General features: G+C 34.8%; 1 protein-coding gene across 1 annotated transcript in view; it reads right to left on the reverse strand.

The window, feature by feature from the left end:
- The window catches only part of mybpc3 (myosin binding protein C3), a 36,632-nt gene extending 21,634 nt beyond the window's left edge, over positions 1 to 14,998 (reverse strand). The window contains exons 1-10 of the mRNA XM_083550091.1: positions 14,864 to 14,998; positions 6,957 to 7,226; positions 6,114 to 6,308; positions 5,931 to 6,008; positions 4,970 to 5,118; positions 4,318 to 4,435; positions 3,834 to 3,882; positions 2,387 to 2,443; positions 437 to 460; positions 15 to 178 (exon numbers count right to left, since the gene is read on the reverse strand). Of these exons, the coding sequence (XP_083406217.1) occupies positions 15 to 178; positions 437 to 460; positions 2,387 to 2,443; positions 3,834 to 3,882; positions 4,318 to 4,435; positions 4,970 to 5,118; positions 5,931 to 6,008; positions 6,114 to 6,308; positions 6,957 to 7,226; positions 14,864 to 14,888 (1,129 nt within the window). The 5' untranslated portion in view covers positions 14,889 to 14,998. The remainder of the gene's footprint in view (positions 1 to 14; positions 179 to 436; positions 461 to 2,386; positions 2,444 to 3,833; positions 3,883 to 4,317; positions 4,436 to 4,969; positions 5,119 to 5,930; positions 6,009 to 6,113; positions 6,309 to 6,956; positions 7,227 to 14,863) is intronic.
- Between the last annotated feature and the right edge of the window lie 3,708 nt (positions 14,999 to 18,706).

Genomic DNA, 18,706 nt, shown 5'->3' on the forward strand with positions numbered 1-18,706 from the left:
AATTCTAGACAAACCTGCGCTCTTCTTCTCCTCCTTTTTCATCTTCTTCAGTCTCTTAAGCATGCCTCTTAGATCTGTAATGCCATACTGGAAGGCAATCTTCTCGTACTCAGAGGGCGGAGCCTTACCCAGGATTTCCCATACATCCACTCCAGGCTCGTTGCTCACCTGGACCATGCTGTGGTCAGAGACCAAGAGAGACCAGTCTGTTATTGAAGTCTTATTCAGATATCACATTTGAATTTATGAATTTAAAATCCTTTTCTTTTACATTTCAAACAGAAGATTATTTTAGCGCAAAGCTGCAAACATGGCCACTGCTTTCAGCACTGCTGTTAGAACATCATCCAAAAGCAGATAGCAGAAAGAGGGAGGAAAACAGAAAAAAAGAAACGCTTAGTAAATGTTGTATGTACAGGGATAATTCAGTTCTTACCGTTGGCCACTTTTTATGAAACTGCTGCACTTAGTCAGAAGCAGAACGCAAGACATGACAAGACAAACCAGAGCAGTTTAGTGCACACAATTCAGCAGCCCCACCAATAATGCGTGGCACATCTTATTTAATTTGATAAGAATTTTGATAAAAAAAACTCTCTTGTGCTTTAAAAACAGTGTTTGTGATAGTTGACATTTGTGATATCAGTAAAACCGATGGTTGACATGGTACTATATTAAATTCTACATTTCAGGCAAAGGCAGTAGTTATTTATGGAAAATATTATTTACGAAAAAGACAAAAGTATTAGCCTGTGTTGTGAGTTGAACTTGGTGGAATTGTGCCGTTCAAACGTTTTGTGGGAGACAACTGTATGTTTTTATATCCACATTAATGTTGTTTTACATAATGTTGAGTTTACACGTGTGATTAAACAGGTCTATCCATGCCAGTATTGACACGTGAACGACTTATTAATAAAAAGTGCTCTTAAAGTAATTCTTGTTAAATTTAGACGTGTATGTAATTCGTGACTCAATCATGTGCTCTAATTATAAACTGGACTGGACTGAGAATTGTGAATAGTTAGGCTAGTATCAAGGAACGTTGTCATATAAATATTAGAAACTATGCCAGCGTGATGCCAACATCAGCATTCATCATGCGTATAGGAAAACCAGATGTGCATCTATTCAGTCACTTACTCTCTACATTCGAAGATCACACATGAGATGAGAGGAAAGAGTACAAACAACAAAAGGAATGACCTCAGTTTATTAACTGCAGACCAAATATGTGTACAGAACTATCAATTACTGCAACACATATAGTCAATCCACATGCATTAATTCTTCATACAAAACTGAGATCATTACATTTTACCATGACTTATCAGACGACAGCATGGTGATAGAAACATCTGTAATAAGATGGCTGTAAGTATGAAAGATGACCAGTTTCATGCACAAAATGTGCACATGTGACATACTTTATTACATACAGTACATAAAGTATGATGAGTAAGGAATAAAACTTCGACGATAAGGCGTGCTGTTATGCACAAAACAAAACACGGCGGCTTGTACTGGCATATAAAATTGAAATGGGAATCTCTATTCCAATACCTCTGGGGTTTTTTTTTTGAGAGTACATCATGTAAGTCCTTGTATATGTTGTATCTAGCCTAGTAAAAAGTGTAACTGTAATTTTCGCAATTACTATTCAAGTCAAAACTTTCTTTTGTTTGACACTTTTTTAAAGCCTGCAGAATGCTCTTCTGCGCTTTTCCAAATACAGTTGGCATTTTGTCAAAATAAAAGGTATGCCTATACCTTGTCACCAGTTCACCACTGTTCCTTCCTTGGACCGTTTTTAATAGATACTGACCACTGCAGGCCAGGGAACAACTCACAAGAGCTGCAGTTTTAAAGATGTTCTGACCCAGTCAATTAGCCTTCAATATTTAGCCCTCTTGAACTCACAAAAATCCTTATGCCCATTTTTTCTGCTTGTAACACGTCAACTTTGAGGACAAAATGTTCACCTGCTGCTTAATATATCCCACCCACTAACAGGTGCCATGAAAAAGACAAAGTGTTATTCACTTACTGGTCATAATGTTATAATGTCATAAATAATATTTTTTTATGAGTTTATAATTATTATTAGTTTATAATTATTTATCTTTTTTTTTTTTTTTTTTCTGTTACTGCACTCAACAGCTGGTCATCATACAATGTTAATAATACGCTACTGCATTGTCAATTTCTGTGTATTTTGCACTGCTTTATCCACTAATATTTATAAATAATTATTAATATATTTTCATTTACTCCACTTCTCTGTAAGTCAAAACTTTGTAGTACATTTAAAATGTTTTTATATTTGATATGATCCATGAGACAGTTCAAACACTTGCCAGTGTTTGCTCAATATTTGGAAACTCACCTCTTTTTAAGTAAACCGCTGAAGTCAAGCTCTCCTGCATCACCTGCATCCATGCTACTGCAGCATGAAACCAGCCACAAAAGCACATAGAGCATAAACACATTATATTTGACATTTCTGTTACAATGTGTTTTTATTATTATTATTATTATTATTATTATTATTATTATTATTATTATTATTATTATTATTATTATTATTATTATCATCGCTACAATACATTGACCAACATAATTGTGCATTATGCATTTACACAACACAAGTGCAATACATATCATGGATACACATTACTGTATATTATACTGAAACTGGTAAACCAAGTAATTAGTCTGTCCCTGTGAACTAAATAAAGTGATAATTCATGTAAGGTTCATTATTAAAGCTTACACTTTAGCACAGAGCAAATCTATTTCTTGCTTTGAAAAAGCTCTTCAATTATGGACATCAAAGTTGAAAGCTCAGACCTTGATGTAGAAGAAAGGTTACTTCAAACCCACTAGCTGATCATTTCAACTTCATCAAAAGCCAGAGAGCCATGTACAAAAGCAAGAAAAGGGCTGGAGACCACTTTTCTATACATTGCTTTATAGATTATAGAAGATGATCTTGAATATCACATTGCAGGATGAAGAAGGAAGGCTGACAAGTTAAATAGAATTAATTTGTGCAACTGACACCACTGCGTTTCACAATGTGCCAGTCATAGTGAAGAGATCCTGCCACAGGAAGTATAAAGAGTAAATTATTTCATTTTAACAAAGAGTAGAAGCATTGTATTACAAGCATTTTACATCTTTGCTATTATGTTGATTTGTCCCACAGGACCTGCACTATTTTAGACTAACCAGTCTCTCAGTCACTGGAACTACACAAAAAATCAGTGGATTGAAATACTATATTTATTTAAATATTTAAGGCCAAAAAGGAGGGCTGGGTATCTGTAGAAGAAAAGATAAAAAGTGAAACAGACAGAGAATGAGAGAAAGAAAGAGCAGATGAGTGAGACATTCTTAGAGCGTGACTCACAAAGAACCATGCATCAGTTATACAAGTCAACACTCTTTAAATGTTCTCAGTCAGAGAGATAAAAGTGAAGACAAGAAAGGAATTTAAAAGGGAAAGTCAAAGGAAATTAATATTAAAAACCAAAACAGCCTCCTTTTGGTAAGATGTTCATTCAAGTTCATTTTCCCCTGAGCTTTCAGCAGATGAATACACCTTCTACCATTGCAGTAAACCCCATTAGCTTCCTGCCTGTTGCTGACATTCTCTTCTTACCACCTGCAGTTATGCTCCTGAGTGATTAGTATGTCCAAATAATGAGATGATTAAACATGGCTTTTTTCACTTTGATATCATACTTCACATAACCACAAATAGCACTAATTATTTAACACCAATTACCTATCAATTTACAAAGCCAAGTATAGAAAAAAGGACCACTCACGTCCGTCTGAATGCAGCACGAATGTCAAACCCCTCCACCGCTTGAGCTTCTGTAAGGTAATTAAAGAGAGAGCAATCAGCTAACTTTATATAATTGTACTTTAGATGTATACTTTAAACTGTTACACAATGTTTTAGCTGTCGAATTGTCTTAAGTTGCTATCATGTTTTTTCTATTACACTTCTATAATACTGAGTAGACGACAATAACTGGAGCAGATAATTACATCCTCTAGGAACATTTTCATTCATTTTCATTCATTTTCATTCATTTCAGTCATGAATATATGATTTCCTTTATCTAGGACTAGGACTGTATTGATATCCTTTTCAAAACCATCTGTTTGCACCAACAATATTAGTATTACAAAACTTTAATAATATAACAATTCCCACTAGTAAGGCCACCAAAAGCCCCAAAATGGATGTGCAGCATGTACTGCAGACTTATCGCTGAACAAGAACTTTGCTGTACTGATGCTCACCATGCACAGTCAACTCGAAATTACAGCTGTCAAACTTGTCTCTGGATGACACTTCGCATCGATATCCTCCCGCAAAATTAGGTTTGGCTCCAATAATGTTCATCTCAAAGGTATACACCTGTGAAAAGACAGTGGGACAGTTTTCAGTTTAATTAGATAATCCATTTCACATCTGAACTAGCTGGAAGTTTATTTAAAGTTTCTTGTAACCACATATTGATTTGTAACACTATTTAACACAGTCTTTATGTGAGGCACAATACTGCGATTTCTGCAAGATAACTAGTGCAAAGTGACGAGGTTTCAAGTGCAGGATTTTCAAGTGCAAACATGAAAAAGACAGAAAAGATATTTTAATAAGTGTGTGGATCACCATATAGACACAGCCCGATTAGTTTAGATATGCATCAACTAATATTAGTTCAAATGTTTTAATTTGCCTACATGCTTGCAAAATTATATTAGTTTATTACTCTTTCGCTGTTAAATGTTTGCAAATTGTTGCATAAACCAGTGGATGCAGAATTGCACCTGACTGTACTGAGGTTTTGCAGTTACATTTGTGCTGAACATTTTTAACATTTTGAAATAAATATCTTGAAACATAGATAAGACTGTTATAACAAATTGTGGAACAAAGTTCATTTCACACCTTGGTGCTGCGGTCATAGTGCTCTTTCAGTTGCAGGTGTTTTCCTGACTTGCTAGCCAAGTCCATCCATTTTCCTTTAAACCATCTGACTGTGGGCTTCTTCAGCAGGGACTCACCACACACTTTTGCTACAAAGGTGATGTTTCCACCTGTGGATGGATGGATGGATAAAAGTATTTTTGCATTCCATCTTATACTGTTTTTACCATACCCGGCACGATATGACCTGTAAATAGCTAAAAGTGGGAGTTTTAAATGTGGGAAAAAAATGTGCCCTCCCACCCAGAGAGAAATTTTAATCCCTTGGATTTTTAGCTATGTAATGTCTGAGAGTCAAACATATAAATATTGTGTGAACCATTTTCTGTTGCTCTTAAGGGGCCTGTTAGGCCTGTGGTACCCTTGTAGAAACTATCAGGAAAAATCCTATGTAAAGCTCATATACAGTATGTGAACTGATCAGGCAACACTTTTTGCCCACCGATCAGAAATAACATTATGACCACCTGCCTAATATGTTCAACTTTTGCTTCCAAAACAGTCCTGACCCATCAATCATTAACAACATTGACTTCTTAAGCTGTTTGAGCTACAGTAACTCATCTTTTAGATCGGACCACACGGGCCAGCCTTCACTCCTCATGTGCATCAATGAGCCTTGGCTGTCCATGACCCTGTCACCACTGTTTCTTCCTTGGACCACTTTTGATAGATACTGACCACTGCAGACTGGGAACAGCCCACAAGTGCTGCAGTTTTAGAAATGTTTTGACTCAGTTTGGCCCTTTCGAACTCACTCAATCCTTATACTTGCCTATTTTACGTGCTTTGAACACATAAACTTTGAGGACAAAATTAACTTGCTTCCTAATATATCCCACCCACTAACAGGTGCCATGATGAAGAGATAATCAGTGTTCACTTTTTTATACAGAGGTCGCTGAATTTGGCCATTACTCACCCACAGTCACCTCCCCACTCTGTGGTTTTTCTGTAAAGAGTCCAGTAAGGTCCTGCCTCGTGTCAGGGTGCTGGTTTTCTGAAAGTGAAATAATTGTAAGTATTAGAAAAGGAACAATACATGGTAGATAGTAAGGCTATTAAAGACTGGTTGTTAGAAATGATTTTAATTCATTTGATTTACCATCATGTTCATCGTGATGGCCTGGGGCATCATTTTTGGCCTCTGAGGATTGGACAGGAGGTTTAGAGGAAGGGGAAACAGCTGCTGGACCATCTGCTGGGGGATCTGATGGAGCATCAGCAGGGGGCACTGCTTTGGATGGGGTTTCTACTGGTGCTGGAGCTTTTGCCTCTACTGCTTTTGCTGGGGCTTTGACTGAAGAAAATAATCATAGCCTGCTATGAGTATATGATGGCTTCATCTGAAAAGTCTTGAATTAACATATATAATGGAAGCCATCATAGTAAATAAAAGTAAAAGTCAAGTAATTAAAACATTGTTGATGCAATTTAATACAAAGTCAGAGACATTCTCAAAAGTTCTGACTATGTAACAGTCATATCTAGCTATCAGTGTATTTGAAGCCAAATCTAGACTATTAAGTATTTATTCCTCAAATATCGCTCCAGTGTTTTGCACTCTGTGACTATCAGTTTTTCCATGAAAGCTTATGCTTGTTGCTGTCAAGAGCCTCTCAGGGAAGCAATCTCCAGAGCCGAAGGTCATCAAGGTTTTGACTGCTGTGGATAAGGCCTGTTATTAATAGTGCGACAACGGGAAGGGCAAAAGGGTTCTGTCGGAAATGTATGTGATCTAAGTTGTTGTGTGTCGGAAATTGGGTCAGAATCATGCTGAAGGTGATTGAATGTTAGTTAAGTGGAATGTCAGTTAAGGGGAACAGCAGTGCTGCGTGATCATCCAGGTGTCAAGTCTTGGCAAAATCAAAAAGTGACAGTGCAAAGGGGATTGAAAGTGTGGTCAGGATACAAAATGAGCACAAGTACCAAAAATCTTCGGACCCACCCTCTGGTTCTTTGATCTTAAGCTCAAATTTGACTTTGGAGCCTCCAGATATAATCGCATATCCTGTCGCATCGTCAGGCCCAACATTGCTAATGGTGAGAAAGTGCTTGTTGCCTTCTGCTGATATTGTGTATTTTATGCTTCCAGTGATGTCTCTGTCATCTCGCTGCCATCTTACTTTAGCGTTTTCCTTTTCAGTCTGTGCTTCAAATATCACTGTGGCCCCAACCTCAGCAGTCTGATATTTTGGTTTCTTGATGAATGCAGATGCTGAGAAGGACAAGGATGATGAAGAGGAAAGACATACAAGGGTTCACTTGTGTACTGATGGGACATCTGTCAAACTTTTTAACATGAACTTCCTAATTAAAGGTAAATGACAGACACAATATAAGCAATGATTCTTCATTGAAAAGGCATCAACACATCTGTTACTACAAACCATAGCTTAAGAAGCAGCTGATCAGTTGCTGAATCAAGGCATCTTTCAGAAAGAGCTTAATTGGCTAGTGTAGTTAACAGTACAATAGAGTGTGCTAAAAGTATAGTGTGATCTGCATGGCTTGACTAAATACAAGGTTTACACAAATCTTTAAATCATAGATGCCCAAATTAGGGCTTGTGGCCCGTGGTGACCTTTGATTTCGTCATGCCATATATGAGAAAGGGGGGGACTTTTGAAAAATAAGGACCAACTAGAATGCTGAAAATAAAACCGCATTAGTTGACCAGATTACATAGTAATGTTTTTATTAATGTTTAGTAATGTATTTATTTTAAATAGTATAAAATCGTTTTAATATTTTATTCAAATATTATAATTTTGGTACTTTCATTTGAATATAATATTTGGCATTTATTTTTACTCCACAGCCCTTATTCAAGTTTGATGTTTGGACCAACAAAGGAAAAAGTTTGGGCCCTTCTACATTTCAAATGAATGCATTCCCTCATTGTCCTGTGTGGATGTTTAAAACTAAAAAAAGTTTTCTATCATGTGGCAAATGCATGTATAGAACCTGAAACTATGTATACAAAAACCTTAAATGTTAACCAAAAAAATCAAGAAACAACTAATCTCTTACATAAACATAAATGGAAGCGTTGCAGGTTTTGCACGTTAATTTGGCAGTGCATAGAAAAAAAAGGACGAGAAAGAAAAATGTTTAGCTGCAATTAACACTTGGTTGATCAAGTTGATAAATTGAAATAAAACACATACAGGGCTCCAGATGATCACATTTACTAGATCAAAAATAACACCCTTAGTTTAGTGTTTATAGATCACTCAACAAATGTGACTGATTATCTAATGAATATTTAATTATTTAATCTCTCAAATAAAAATTTTCTCCAAATATTAGTATTACGAGTGATCAGATATTTCTCTTTCTTTTGTACACAGCAAATAAGCCCCCCCATAAGATAGGACCTCAAAAAATTAGTTAATGCTCATAAAGTTCTTCCCCACGGAAATCTTTAGTAAAAGGCGAAAGATTTATACGATATGAAGAAAAACAGAGTACAATAACCACCAGGATAGTTTCCCCCACATCCCTAATAAAAGGGACATGTTACACAGTGAGGGTAAGCGTGGCATTTCTTCTAACAGTGTATTATTAGGTTAACTTTAAATATATTCTTGTTAAATATTGATGTTCTCTGGTATTTCTGGATCTTCTCTTTAAGTATATGTATTTACTGTTTCAGGTTTTGTACTTTTACACATGTTGCGTGTTGTTGCGACTCACCAATGAGAGGCCCCAAAATTTGCATATTACAGAAGGGATTGCTGGGATACCGTTTATTTGGAGCTCAGTGTTTTGTAGACCTCTAGTGGATGAACTTAGGTTGGCAATTTTATAGTCCATTTTGTATTTATATATGCAAATGTATATTATACAGCTATTTAATAAAATTATATATGTTAGGTGAGAGTAAAAAAAAAAGTGCTATTTAATAGTTATAACAGTTTTAATGCAGGGAGAATCAGTTAAAGCAGCTTACGACTGTATCACTTTTCTGACAAACACGGTTTCTTTGTTGGTGTCACATTTGTTGGTAATTTAAAGGTCGTTTAGGTGCTTTATCCTAATAACAAATGTGCATCAGTTATAATTCCCTTATTCTTATGTGTTATTGGGAAAAGGGCACTTAAAGTTAATGATAGTAGCTATAAACATAAATTACACCTAGTTAATATGAACATTCAGTCTTGAAAAATGCCTATACATATAACAATCATTTTGTAATAATACATAAATAACTTTTAATGTTGTTTTAGATCAGAATATAAACCCAAGAAGAGACAGGGAAGCAAAAAAAATAAAAAGGTTTGTGTGGTCGGGTCGATCCTAATATCGATACAAACGTTGGTACTGATATCGACATTTTAGTTTAAAGTCATCGAAGAGCAGACAATTTGTCTAAATGCGCTGCTTCTTAAACATCTCGTACGCACACGTTGCTCATCCGCTTCTCAGGAGCTGTTTGGGTTTCCTTTTATCACGTGACTCAGTGCATGTGACGAGAGATGACCAGACAAAAGAGGAGCATCATCTTGAGTTATTTTACAGCTATAAATGAGAATGTTGCAAACTACAGTGTGTGTAGGAAAGCCATTCACTACTGTGGCAACACCACCAACTATACAAACACATTAAAAAAAGCACTGCAAAAAATAAATAAAAAAATAAAGATGATCATCCCTCAGACAGACCTCCAGCAGTTCTTTCAGAGGGTAATTAATATCCAGGTACAGTAGCTATATCAGTGCTGCAGTCATATCAGAACTTTAGCATTAGATAATGCTCATTTTATTTAGCAGGCTGATTAAATATAGACTATATCCTGATATTAACATATACCCAACATCTGTTATCCAAATTAATTATTTTCCTGAAATACATGTAGCTCAAACCTGAAACAAGAAAGATGACTGAATATCACTTGTGTTAACTGTGAAAGGGACTCCTGTATTTAGGCTTGACTTAATTCGTTTCCAATTTCAAAAGCTCCCCTAAAGCTATGGATATTACAAGGAGCCTTGCTGAAATGCTTGTAAAAGACCTGCAACCTAATCTAAGTTTTAAAACCTTTGTTGTTCTTTGATAATAATTTTGTGTAAATTTCATGTTCATAAGTTCAGTTCATTACAATAAATAAATAATGAAATCTCACAAATCATGACACATTGCTCTGCTCTCCAGGTCATAGCCATGTAATTCCTAAAGATAAGATCTATACCAAATTTTGGAGTATTGCCCACATATATTAGTCCACCCTCCCCACAAACATTCCAACTATACAGAATATAAGAAATGAATTGAGACACATACATATTTGCATGTGAAAAATATAACATGCAATGGTTCCAAATATAGTGATTCTATTCTTTACATAGTTAATGAACCCCACCATAAAGCAGGGCGACAAAAAATTACTTTATACTCATAATGTTCCTCCCCACGGAAATCTTTAGTAAAAGGCGAAAGATTTATACGATCTGAAGAGAAACATGAGTGCTGATTTTGATATGCTGAAAGCCAATCACCCCAATCAAGCAAATATACTACACTTTAACGGTAACTTTAATATGTTATCACACAATAAGCATATTATACATTTAATATTGCGCTATTATGTTAGTAATAACGCACATGTTGTTTTCATACAAAAAAAATAACATTTTACTATTTTAAACATATAAATAATTCCTACCACGAGGCATGCCGGGTAGCCTATGCAAATCAAACCCACTACTAACCAATCACACGAGACAGAACAGGTGGCTGTCGTTTTATAGCCGGAACCCGGAAGTCACATTAGCCGTGCTAATGTGCTAACTTGTGAGGAACCACACTAAAAGGGAATCCATGCTCATCTGGGTATCATCGAAGTTTATTCATTATATTTATATTTATTTATTTATAGTTGAGGTGTGCTGCTCACTGAATGGCGCTTAAATGCAGAAATCTGCATTCAAATTGCAGCCGTAAGCCATCGTATAGACTTTATAATAATTAGTATATATTTATTAATCGTTAATTAATTACAGTCCAAATACATCCTCATATTTCCTGAATTGCTCCGTAACTTCATGGATCTTTGTGCTGGTCATTTGGAACCATCATAAGCAGCACAGCAGGGAAGGAGAGCGTCCCGAGATATAGAAAAGCTCTAAGTGCTGCTAGATCAGCATTAACGTTAACATGGATGAACACTAGTTATTTGTAAACTGGAGAAGTAGATCTACAATGTTAGACACTTGTGTCTCAATCTAAAATGATCTCACTATTTAAGATACATGCTGCAGACATTTGTTTGAAAAATAATTAGTATGAGAACTGATTTAGTAAGAATACTTGCTTAAATATTGCATGTTCATTATAAAGACTGATATGAAGTTTATTCCACATGGATTGTTAGTAAGGTTTAATGGTCTGTTAATGGATCTCTATGGAGTTCGATCTGGTAACAGTCTGTCTGTTCCACTAACACAGCCTGAAATTCCCTGTATTGTGTCACAAGCAGTCCTGTTCAAATATAGAAAGCATATGTTTTCCATTAATAAATGCACTCAAAGCACTGTGACCGACCTGCACGTAGCTATGAGCAGGATTAGCTGGACTCTATTTCAGTGACCCTGCAGGCATTAGAAGAATGGCACTGTGCACTTCAGTCAGGCCCTCAGCTATTTGATAACCAGTGGCATCCACATTTTGTTTTTGTTCCCCTGCCACAAACTATGTTGCACAATTAGAGGAGGTAAAATAACACTAATATGTAAAACTAATAAGAAAGCATAGCAAAAGTGGAATGTCCATATGTAAATATAAAGTCCATATAAAGTACATGCAGCCTTTTGTAGTGACTGGGAAATATGGGACATAAATTTACAATGTCACAAGGGGCACCTAGACTCAAGTGAGGATAGACAGGCAGCTGGCCTGTTTCATCTGATAGTCCATATACCCTTTGACTGTTAATGTTGATGGATGTGTGATATATCTGTGCTCCTTAGACAGCTCTGTCATCCAATATCCAATGCAACAATACAGGATTTCATTGCCAATGAGTGCAATACAATTGAATAAACAGCAAAAGAAACAAAAAAAAGTTTTCTTATATTAAAAATGACTAGGAATAATATTGCTATGTAAAAGGAAATGCAGAACGGCAATACAGATGTGTTTTTTCTTTTGAATGTAAAACCATAAAAAAGAAACTGGAAAATGTGAAGGAGGATTTGCCAGTTTATCACACATTATTACCACTAATACAAACTGCTTAGTCACATCACTAAAAGCATCGTAGTAAAGTAGTTTGAATACTGTGGGTCTTAGCATACAAAGCCACATAATAACTCATCATAAGTTTGACTTAGTATTGCCTTAGTATAGTATTAGGCAGTTGGATGCTTGTCAGCGATATGCGCTGTGGTTTTTAAGTGATGGTGTAAGTTCTATTATCGCTGTCTTTGGAACGCTACAAGAAATGTCACATCATTTGATTATTAAAGTGCTGCAAGTGATACACTTCTAACTTGTAAAGTTAAGTGGCTAAACTGCCACTGACGTGTACAACTAGGATGTATTCTCTCAGTGTTTAGAAATGCAAGTGTGTTAAATGCCTTTGATTGGGCAAGGCCTTGTCTACTGTATTGTGTCACCCAACACCATTTGGAACACAAGGCTCACTTCTCAAAGTCATGGTCACACAGCAACTGGCCTATAGTGCTTATCTTACTGCAGACTTTAATTGAGCGAGAGTAAAGTTATAATATGTCATGTGTAAGCCAACAATGAACAAAACAATGATTTGGAGTTAATAATTAATAAAAAAAATTTTTAGAAACTTATGTATCATACTCTAGCTATTAAATAATCCCATATTTGATATTCTTTATCCAATCTTTTTTACACTGTAGTATATATAGTGTAAGCCCTGTAATAAATTGTATGTATGTAACAAGTAGTAATTGGAAAAACTTAAAGGTAACGGTTGGAAAAACCCATCAGTTTAAGAAATAGCCTTTATTTTCGTCACTTAGACATTACAGCAAGGAAGTTGAGATCAGAGTTCAGGGTCAGGGCATTAAGGGTCTTGCTTAAGGGCCCAACACTGGCAGCCTGGCATTGCTGGGGCATGAGTTAACCTATTGATCAATAATACAAAGAACTGAACAACATCTGGGTGTATTAATCTCACACAATCTAACTATGCATATTAGCCAATTACTATGACATGTGTCATAATATTATACTCATTATACTTGTATACTAAATAAAAAAACATATATGAAAATTTTTATATATATTAGGAATTTTATAAACATACATGTTATGCATTAGGCATCTACATACATGCAATCGTACTTAAAATGTGCTATTTAAATGTAATTGTCAATATAATATCTAATATAAATCAAGCTATTATATATAAGTATCCATCTAATTAAAGATTTTTAAAAATTTTGTCCAAAATAAGGTCATACAGAAACTGCGATTTTGGTTCTTAATGTGGAACAAAAAAAATCCAAGAAACAACAGCAAGAGTACAAAAGTCATGCATGTATACAAGCACCACTAATTATTACAACAAAGAAAATATTTTTATAGGAAACATTATATGATGTAAAGATGCCAAGTGGGTGGAGCTTACTGCAGCTAACAGACCTATTTTTTTTTTTTTTAAAGCAATGGGAATCTTTGCTCTCTCGCTAAGTTAATTAAGTTGCCTAACTCACAGATAACAACTGAAGCTTTCAGTTTCCAAACAACTTATATGCCATAAAAAAAGGTTTTGGTTTGGCATTGCTAATTATCTCTGCAAGTCTTTCCTGAAATTTCTACTTATAATGTCACAAAATAAATAACCTTTATACAACTAATTAACAAATGAGACAAATTATTAAAACACCTTGTTCAGATGTTTGAAAGCACTTTGATTAGGAGCTTCATTTACAAAAAAAAAAAGAGTGAACAAGCCACAAATGCACTTTGGTTCTCAGTGTTGACTTAAAAGAGACGGTTTAGAGACTCAATTCTTTGAGGTAAAGATTTAAATTAAGATAGACATGATTTCATGCATCTTGAGCAGGAAAATTAGTCACATAAAAATCCAAATGTAAATGCACACAGGATGTATTTAAATATGCACACATACATATGTATAAATTCTGTTGTATATCTTATACCATAAAACGTTTTTATGCAGCAACTATTTCATTTATAAAACAAATAAAAGTGAGGAGCTACACTGGAAGTGTTAAAACGGAGGAGATACACAGCTGAGCTGATAAAAGTGCAAATGCTTGGGCTTACATCTTTATCAGGATATTATCCAGATATGAGGTGCAATGAAATGGTAAATACGGTCTTAGATGATAAGTTTAGACCTGAGTAATGAAAAAAACCTTTTTTGTCCAATTATAATGTAAGAGAAGGCATGTTATGGTATAGATGTAATGTGTTCTGAAGATCTGTCTTCTGGCTACAAAAGTATGATACTGATAAAGTGATGTAATTTTAATTATTCACTTGTTAGACACCTATATGATAGGCATTATTTAATGATGAGGCAGTGACAAACTGAAGACAGACATCTTTCTTACTTTGCTTTCAAAGTTGGGAAAGTTGAATATTTAATCACACAGGGCACCAAAGGTCAGTCTATGTGAGAGTCGTTTGTTGCCAGTTTTAATCATATTCTCTTGGTTATATAATTCAAATCAAGTAAAATGAAACACTACAGAAATTAAACCAGAAAAATAATTCCGAGAGAAAAACAAATACCTCTGATATGTCCAGTATAATAAATCTTGTAAAAGCTCTCACCCTTTTTAGAAAGTTTGTAAAAGTTTGTTGAGCTTTTTGAACCAAGAGTTAAAAACTAAGCGCTATTACCTGTTTTTTTAGTCGGTTCGGGCATCCTGCTTTCCTGGTTAAGTGTCCCTTATGGGTTCAGACAAACAGGCTTTGTAGATACCCACTCCTCTTTCTCTTTTATTAGATCCCCACCACCACCACCCCCCACCCTCCTTTACTGTGAACTACAATCTAGAACCAGCCCTTTCCTCCTGTCCTCAACAGTGAGATAATAAGCACATACCTCTAATCAAATGCCCACTACCCCCTATCCATCTATCCCTCCACTGCCATGAAGTACACTGTATTTTTGGCTACTCTTCCTACACCTCCTCCAGCTGACAGGGGCAGAGAGGCTGAGGTTAGATGAAGGTTAAGAGATGAGTGAAGGGAGCAAAAAGAACAACTGTAGAAGCAAACTGGGCTTATATTTAGTTTCTGAAACTATAAAACACCTTGTACATTCAAGGCCCAGCAGACTTAAATCATCCAGCCATGGGAAAGCAAAAACAGTTAAGACTTTATAGGTTTCCAAATGTACGTCTGACGTTTGTAGTTTCATTTTGATGAAATGGTTAAAAAACAATGCCTACTTGCTTACAATACACATACGTGTATAGCTTTTTTACATTTAGTCTATTTGTATATAAAAACCTTTGCTCTATTTTATAAAAGTAAGTAAAACCTCACTCATGCACAAATTCATTATATACACTACATTTCTGTTTTCAGGTCTAAGAGTCCAAGCTAATGAGACAAAATAATTACATACAAAAAAAAAATTGAAAACAACTTTATAGATGAAGGCTCTTTTCTAACAAATAAAAATGTATAGCTGGTTTACAAAGTCAGAATTTGCTATCATAATTGTAAAAAAGTCTTGCTGGTTATAAGAGGCTTTAAATATTTAATGAGTATATATTTCTAAAAAAAAAAAAAAAAAAAAAAAAAAAAAGAAAAGTTACACATAAAAAACATAATTTTAATGCTGACCACAAAAATACATTATGTATATGTATAAGACTAAAACATTTTAAACACACGTGTGGTAATCATTGCTGCAGATCTTGATAAATTTGGATATTGGAAAAAATCAAGTCAAATCAGCTTTATTCACAGCTCCTGTAAGAACTTACATATGTAGTTCTATATAAGTTTATCCATGTTGTTCTACACACAAAAATTTATAATAGTTTTATTTTTTTTACATTTTACAGTAGAATGTATTTTGTTTTGGGAAGCTTGGTCTATTTTTATAAATGTGTGCCTATTATGGCTTATTATGGAACAAAAAGTAATTAGATTTACTACATGCTAATAAACTCTACACTGTATATAGTAGTAGACTGTATGATGCTTTATGTGTATGAGGTATTTTTTTTTTTTAACAAACAAAATGCGTTCCATACAGCAGAATTTTCTATACAGCAGTTCATCTCACACTTGCCCAATGACTAACATGCCGGGGGCTCATGACAAACGACACCGTGCATCAATCTCCTTTTTTCCAAGCACTTCTCTAAAATCACTCCATACCTTCCCATGGTTCTGATCTACTGTCCCTGTCAGCACCTGGTCAGTGTTGTAGCAGACAGACAGGATGACTAGTCACAGCAGTAGCATGCTAAGATTAGACTATAACAGACAATACAGGAGGAAGGTTTTTCAAGCTGCTCTATAAATGTCACAAGTCTGGTGTCATGCCTAAATATTGTCCCTGACTGGGCTTCTCCTTACCTGCTCCCACTACCAGGAAGATCAGATAAGGCCAAAACATATGCACATTGAACCGTTTTTGTTTTTTGTTTGGCTAGAAATTGACTCTTTATAGGAAAATGGTAAAAAAAAACAATAGAAAGGAATAACCATAGAGGATATATGATATATGATAATTAATGAATCATGAGTCAATGAAAGATGTGGAGGGACATGCACACAAACACCAGATTTCCTGGCAGCCCCGTGCTGTTAAGTGTATCATTGAAAAATAATATTGTATAAACATATCATTCCAAACACACACAAACAAACACACACATGAGGGGTGACTAGTTTGTGAAATGTTTTTTAAGACCTGCACTGTATATATTGTACTTACAATAAAACTGCTGGTTATTGATTGATTGTGTATTGATTCACAGCTTAAAATATGAAAAGTAAGTAACTTTTGTACAGATATATGTTATAACCTTTATATATCTTTTATGTTATAACCTTGGTACAGTTGTACACAGAGGTGGAAAGTAATGAATTACATTCACGTTACTGTAATCAAGTTGTTTTTTGTACTTCTACTTTTTAAAGTAGATTTTAAAATCTGTAATTTTACTTTTACTTAATTTGTCTGAAGTATTGTATTTAACTACATATAAATACAAATCAGTTACTGAATAAAAAAAATGTATAAATGAAAATAATGCTTGGGGAAAGATCTTTTCTAATCTCTCATACTGCCCTCTTTATTATTATTCTCCACTAAACCACATCTCATTGGCTGTAAACATCTCTGTAAGTCTCTTAGCTGTGCTCCTGAGTTTCTGTGGACTTGCCCTGTTGGTAGTCTCTCTCTCTCTCTCTCTCTCTCTCTCTCTCTCTCTCTCTCTCTCTCTCTCTCTCTCTCTCTCTCTCTCTCTCTCTCTCTCTATCTTTCTTTGCATTTTCTTAGCTGTTCTGGCCCATCTGGAGAAGCAAAGTTCTCTCCTCACAGACTGTTCCACAAGGGCTGCTGTTAAAAAAGAATTTTACTGAAAGTATATTTGAACTGATCTACTTTTTACTTTTACTTGAGTAGATTTTTTTTTTACTTTAACTTTATTTGTACTTAAGTAAAATCTTATTGAAGTGCTTAGTGCTTTTACTTTCACACTTTCCACCTCTGGTTGTACACAATGTACATATTCCCTATTGTAAATGTATATATCACATTCACATCTACACATATTGTACCTTACACAATTCTTGTACTATTATAATTTCATATACACTATATGTATATATCCTTAGTGTACTTGCTCATCAGCTTTTGCACATTTTTACACTGCCCAGAGCCTCTATATTCATTTATTGCACATATATTTACATATAAACATTACATGCTGTGCATATATTAATATATTTATCTGCATATTTCAGTCTGCACAGTTGCTACTATTTGCACACACTGTTGCTGTGTATCTATCTATCTATCTATCTATCTATCTATCTATCTATCTATCTATCTATCTATCTATCTATCTATCTATCTATCTATCTATCTATCTATCTATCTATCTATCTATCTAACAAATATCCCATGCATTGCTTTATCATAAAGTCTACATATGTATGTTTGTGATCAGTGCGATTATTAGCACTTGTTAAATAAAGTGGATTACAAACAATTACGGAGTAAATTTAAGCTCCAGTGTAAACATTCTGCACAATCAACACATTTAAACAAAACCCTTAATCGATAACAGTGTGAGACCAAAGTCAAGCAAGATGCTGTGTTTAGAAAGGTTAGAAAGTTACATAGGGGTGGGGGGGTGTAATCCTGCGAGGCATTTATCATAAATCACCACTATAGCAAGTTCTGTAAAACCTCAAGTTATGCCGAGCAACATGACCTTTAAGAACACAGCATTTCTCAAACCATACAAGACATCTACACGTCCTGCAAGGCTTGACTTATTGTAGTGAAAGTCAATGTGTCCACTCTCTGCCACCTAGTGGCCACACAGTGCATATACTACAATGATTCAATGTTAATGTGCTGAATGACGTATATATATATATATATATATATATATATATATATATATATATATATATATATATATATATATATATATATATATATATATAACGTGCAATAAGTATTCTATAATTTTCTATATCTTTGTA

The sequence above is a fragment of the Silurus aristotelis genome (genome assembly GCF_946808225.1).
Source record: "Silurus aristotelis genome assembly, chromosome: 9".
In the NCBI taxonomy this organism is placed as follows: Eukaryota; Metazoa; Chordata; class Actinopteri; order Siluriformes; family Siluridae; genus Silurus; species Silurus aristotelis.